Source organism: Bufo bufo, chromosome 4, assembly GCF_905171765.1.
Source record: "Bufo bufo chromosome 4, aBufBuf1.1, whole genome shotgun sequence".
NCBI lineage: Eukaryota > Metazoa > Chordata > Amphibia > Anura > Bufonidae > Bufo > Bufo bufo.
The window spans coordinates 104,534,842-104,540,975 of NC_053392.1; the positions used below are offsets into that span (position 1 = coordinate 104,534,842).

General features: G+C 45.8%; 1 protein-coding gene across 1 annotated transcript in view; it reads right to left on the reverse strand.

Annotated features, from left to right (window-relative positions):
- Positions 1–5,697, reverse strand: part of LOC120997517 (ephrin type-A receptor 3-like) — a 294,883-nt gene extending 289,186 nt beyond the window's left edge. Inside the window, exon 1 of the mRNA XM_040427598.1 lies at positions 5,522–5,697. Within this exon, the coding sequence (XP_040283532.1) occupies positions 5,522–5,609 (88 nt within the window). The 5' untranslated portion in view covers positions 5,610–5,697. The remainder of the gene's footprint in view (positions 1–5,521) is intronic.
- Between the last annotated feature and the right edge of the window lie 437 nt (positions 5,698–6,134).

The window sequence follows — 6,134 nt, forward strand, 5'->3', positions numbered from 1 at the left end:
AGAGCCAAGAGGCCTCCTACCAGGGGCATTGCTAGGGTCTGAAAACATCCGGGGAGCACAAGCCCACTGTGTTAGAAATTGCACATTAAAGGCATGCTTAAAGGGAACCTGTCATCAACGTTGTGCTGCCCATACTAACGGCAGTATAAAGTACAGACAGGAGAGATGATTCAGCGTTCTGTCATTTATAAGTTAACAGTAAGTGGTTGCCGAGAACCAACATCACAATCATTGCAGATTGGGCCTGGAAAAGAGTCCCTGCCACCTGAGAAGAGTCCTGGTTATTTATGACTTCCTGCTCTCCTGCCACCTGCTGATGACTGACAGGCTTCTACCTAGTTTTCTCCCTTTCTCTCTAGTAGATAACTGCCAATCATCAGCAGGTGGGCGGGAGAGCAGGAGATTATAATAACCAGGACTCTTCTCAGGTAGATCTGACTCTTTTCAAGGCCTGGGCTGCAATGATTATGATGCTGGTTCTCAGCAACCACTTACTTTTAGCTCATGAGTGACAGACCGCTGAGATCAGCATTTCTGTCACTATTTTATACTGCCCTCAGTGAGATCAGCATAAAGTGGATGACGGGTTCCCTTTAAAGGGGTGTTCTGGTTTACGTAAATGAAGTGCAGTACTGCAGTCATTATATAATACAACATTAAGTAACTTTCCAATATCTGTTATGTTTCATTTCCTCACCACTGCAGAAATCTTTGAGTGGACCCTGGGCAACCCCACAGATCATCCCCCCAACCCCCTTGTACTTGTTCCGCCGATCTGCTACTTGCGGGCTGTGCGGGCATGAGCTCAGTCACTTCGGTGCGCAATCCCGTCCTGCGGCGCGTGATCCCGCGAGACACGTGACCTCCCGTGTCGGGTCTCACGGGATCACGCGCCGCAGGACGGGATTGCGCACCGAAGTGACTGAGCTCATGCCCGCACAGTTCGCAAGTAGCGGATCAGCGGAACAAGTACAAGGTGGATTGGGGGGATGATCTGTGGTGGGTTGCCCCGGTCCAATCAATATTAAAGGGCCCTGGAATAGCCAAATAAAAAGAAATGCTACCAGGCCAGCATAACATTCGGGGCACTGGACAAAACATCGCCGACACCCCTGCCCCCTACATTAGATGGTCAGCCCAAATCAGCAGGTTCAGCTGCTATACATCTAACGTACTAGGAAACGGACACTGCCTGAAGGTCACCTACCTCTACATGCGCAATTGATGCAAAGCAGCCCAGTTTTAATTCTGTATATCTCTATTTTAGCAAGTACAGCGACCAAAACCATGGGTCTAATTTACCAATGTTTTGCACCTCCTGTCTGACTTCAGTTGGGCCAGAATTTTGGCATATTTTATATTGTACATTTATTAGTGCACGGCCAGATAGCCAGGTTTCCGGATGCAGTTTTGGAAGCCAAAGTCAGTGATGGTCAGTTCACAGTGTTTGCCAGCGAACACATGCGGGCTGCCATCTTAACTCACCCGTCCAGCGATGCACAGGTAAGCCCTTACCTGTGCCTGGCCGGGAGCCGGTCTGAAATCAAACGCGGTCACCGGGAGCAGGCAGTTCCTAGAACAGCTGCCGGGGGCCTTCATCGGGCAGTTCTCATATTTTCACATCGTAGTATACAGAGTAGGTACTGTGTACACAGTGATATAACGGTATATGTCAGCCCGTCGGTGCAGAGCTGGAGTATACACAGTGGTGGTTATAGTAGTTGTATATTCAAACCCTAAGGCTACATTCACACGACTGTGTCAATGAGTTCGCATCAGTTCTGCAATTTTACGGAACGGGTGCGGACCCATTCATTTCAATGGGCCGCAAATGATGTGGACTGCACACAGTGTGATGTCCGCATCCGTTGTGCCATTCTGCAGCCCTGCAAAAAAAATTAATAGAACATGCCCTATTCTTATCCGCAATCGCGGACAAGAATAGGCATTTCTATGAAAGCGGCGGCATGACCGCAAATTGCGAAACGCACATGGCCGTTATCTGTGTTTTGCGGATCCGCAAAACACCACGGTCGTGTGAATGTAGCCTAAGGCTGTGGTCACACATGGCGTAAACGCTGTGGACTTGCATGTGGCGAATCCGCAGCATTGTACAGCACCAGCCAAGTGGATGGGAAAAAGTAAATTTTAATCTGCAGCATGTCAATCTGTGCTGCCGATATCCACCGCAGATCTCGCCCTTTGCAATGCATAGAGTCAGATCCGCACCAAAAATCCACATGAATGTGGTAAAACATAGTTAAATGGAGAATATCTGCTCCGTGTGAACGTACCCCAAATCCACTCACAAGGAGTAAATACGCGTGTGACTGGTGTTAACCACAATGGCAAATATTTCGTTTCCTCCAAACATGTATCAAGATAACTTGGCCAAGGTAAAGCGACTTTTTGGCCCCCCCCCCCCCCACCCACCCATAGCACACAGCACCCAGGACACATGCGCCATCAGTCGCCCCTCTTTCCTTCTAACTATACTCCTGCATACAGGGATCCATGAGATTGAGATATGGGGGCTATTTGCAGGGTCTTCACAATGTAAAATTATTGGTCGCTGGCACATTTTTTCCTCTTAAAAAATACTCTTGAGGAGTTAAATATGGACTTTATAAATGACTTTTCATATGAATATAGGGTGACAATTACACATGGACCGTTTTATTCTTTAGATCTCATATTTTACTACTTAGAAATAGGAGAAAAGTACTGCTGGCCACCAGCTCTTCACAGTGAGGACCAAAGAGCTGGCAGACCCCTGTGAGGGTCTCGTGAGAGGCAGAGTGGAATATTACCATCTGCAGTCACATCCGATTGAATGGGGCTCACTATGAGCAGACCCTTGCCCACATTGGGGGTCACTATGAGCAGACCCTTGCCCACGTTGGGGGTCACTATGAGCAGACCCTTGTTGGGGCTCACTATGAGCAGACCCTTGCCCACGTTGGGGGTCACTATGAGCAGACCCTTGCCCACGTTGGGGGTCACTATGAGCAGACCCTTGCCCACGTTGGGGCTCACTATGAGCAGACCCTTGCCCACGTTGGGGGTCACTATGAGCAGACCCTTGCCCACGTTGGGGGTCACTATGAGCAGACCCTTGCCCACGTTGAGGGTCACTATGAGCAGACCCTTGCCCATGTTGGGGGTCACTATGAGCAGACCCTTGCCCACGTGTTCTTTGTACTTAAAATGGTCTTACACTTTCTTATTATCTCCTTGTAGCTGTTTTGTGTCTTTTGTATCCTGAAGTGTTGATCAGCCTATTATTTATATCACATCACATTACTGACCACGTCCTGGGGTTACAGGAAATCCGATGCTACAAATGGGCGCAGGGAGCGTTAACACCTACCCTGCCATTACAGACAAGACGCCTCATCCCTTTGTCATATGGGTTTATCAGGCAGGGCATGCAGGTAAGGGCTCATGGACACCAACGTATTTTCTTTCCGTGTCCGTATTTTTTCTGGACCGTATGCAGAACCATTCATTTCAATGGGTCTGCAAAAAAAACTAAAGTTACTCCGTGTGCATTCCGTTTCCATATTTCCGTGTGTCCTTTCCGCCATAAAATAGAACATGTCCTGTTATTGTCCACATTACGGACAAGGGTAGGACTGTTCTATTAGGGGCCAGCTGTTCCGTTCCGCAAAATACGGAATGCACATGGACATCACCCGTATTTTTTGCGGATCAGTTTTTTTGCGGAACGCAAAATGCATACGGTCGTGTGCATGAGCCCTTAATGAAATAAATCTGTAATTAAGAACACGGTCTCAAGCTAAGATAAGGGCACGACCACACGTTCAGGTTTCCTGATGCAGTTTTGGAATGGATTGTAAAAGGAGAGAAAAAACAGATACGACTTTTTTTAGATATTGTCCTGGTTTTGGCTTCCAAAACTGCATTCAGAAACCTGACTGTGTAGCAGAAACCTGAGAGTCCATCAGACACATGCAATAAAGGCCTTACACTGGAATTTGTCAGTCTGTGGAGACACATTGTGTGAAAAGCTCGCTCCAAGGTAAGATAACGTAGTAGGTGTAAACCATACAAACACACCTCTACTACAGCTGGCAGATTCAGCTCTGCTATATCTATGGTTAGTAAGGTAAGACACTTCAGCATGCTTACTGACAAGGGACACAAACCTTTTCAATAGACATAAAAGACCAGATGACTATCACATTAACGGTAAGCACAGAGTCAGGCAGCAGACAGAACGGAGCAGGAATTAGTGTCATTCATGCTTCAACCCTTCTCTATAAGTAAGATAAACATATTATATTTTATATTCAGTATTTGTAAGTCTTCTTTGTAAATTGGGTTTTACATTGATTTTATTCTAAGGAACCCTTGTTGGATAGAGTAAGAGAGAAATACAATAATGTATTATATTGTAGATGTAATTGACTCATTGGACCCATTAAGTCGTCACTGTTGAGAAGCTCTACGCGGAGATATTTTCAGCCTTGCTTTCCTATAAATGTCCAACTCTTCTGAAGGCACAACAATGACTCTAGTGCTGCTTCCCGGAGCTTCTCGTAGACCGTTCAATGCCCTGTCATATAAACCCCATACATAAGACTGGCAGTGCCTTTGTGTGTCTCCTCTGTCTGTCTCCAGCCAGTCACATTCAATAATGCATGTCACAGGGGGGCACTAAAACTTCCCTCCTTGTCCCATCCAGATGAAATCATATGAAGCCAGCCAAGTGTCCGCAGCGACCAGGAACAAAGCTGGCAAGGTGGCTAACCCATCTTCAAGACATAATATACTGTCGATATATAATAAAATTCATATCTATTTTAGTATTGTGTGCAAGCCTTGACGCGACATTAAATATTCATAAAAGTCTGGCCAATATACCTCACTAGTCAGAAAGCAACTGCGCTCCCTAGGCAGGACTCTTATCACTCAGCCACATGGACTAGGGACAGCATGAAGCATAGAGCTGGAGAAAGACAGAGCTTCTATAAGAACATAAAACCATCACCAACACTCATCTGAGTATGGAAATTAAGTCAACATCACCCAACCTTCCATAAAAGAAACAGAATGTAGGAACAGTTCCAATTCTGTACATGTCCAGTCTCTTTAGCAGGTGTTTCCCAAGTGTATGGACCACCACCTGGTTCCCCCAGAGTTGGGTCAACACAAGGAGATACAAGAACATGAAACCAGGACACTCATCCCGTTTCATGATAAAAAATGTGATCCAGAAACCTGTTATGCCTTAGCCTTGCTCAATAAGAGTTTGCACATGGTGTCTCTGCTATAGTTCTGAAGACCAACATGGGTCATGGTCACAGCTCATGAACCTCAAGACAAATTCAGATAGTTGTATCTTCTAAAGTAAACTAAAAGTTATCAGAATAAGAAAGATGATAGAGATAGATAGATAGATAGATAGATAGATAGATAGATAGATAGATAGCAGGTAATTCTGTCCATCACTCTCAAACTGGTACCCAGTGAAGAAAGGTATCTTAGAGCCTCCTACCTTCATTTGATGGGTAGGTCCTCAAAGCCTGGGAATAAAAAAGGGTGCAAAGAGTGACCAAGACAGGGTAAATCCACCAGAAAGACATATCGAGGCTATGTGCAGAAGAAGCAAAGTTACAGAGCTATAGAGAGAGAGAGAGAGAGAGAGCAAGCTAGAGAGAGGGAGGGAGGAGGGATGAGATACAGAGCAGTAAGGAGGGCAGGCATCAAAGCACAGCTTGGATGGGAATTCTGCTCCCATAACCCCTCCCTGTGTATTATCCTCCCATTGTATGAAGGCTGCTTGTATTTTATGGCTGAGCAGAGAGTCAGCGTGAAGAATCCTTCAATAGAGCTTGTAGATTGTCTATGGTTACAAAGCATACTACTAAACATGATGAATAATATGTGGACCTTCTTCAGAACCTCTTGAGTACACCATCTTCTCCTGGGATGTCTACTATGCAGCGTGGATATGTGGACCCTGACATTTGATGATATACATATTGCACCCTCCTGTATCATGTGGTAACATACATGGTGCAGGTTTATGTCTAGGGCTCTTATTGTAGAGCAGTAATCCTGATTATTATTGCATAGGTGTGTATGTGTGCAGAATCCCAGCTCCTCAG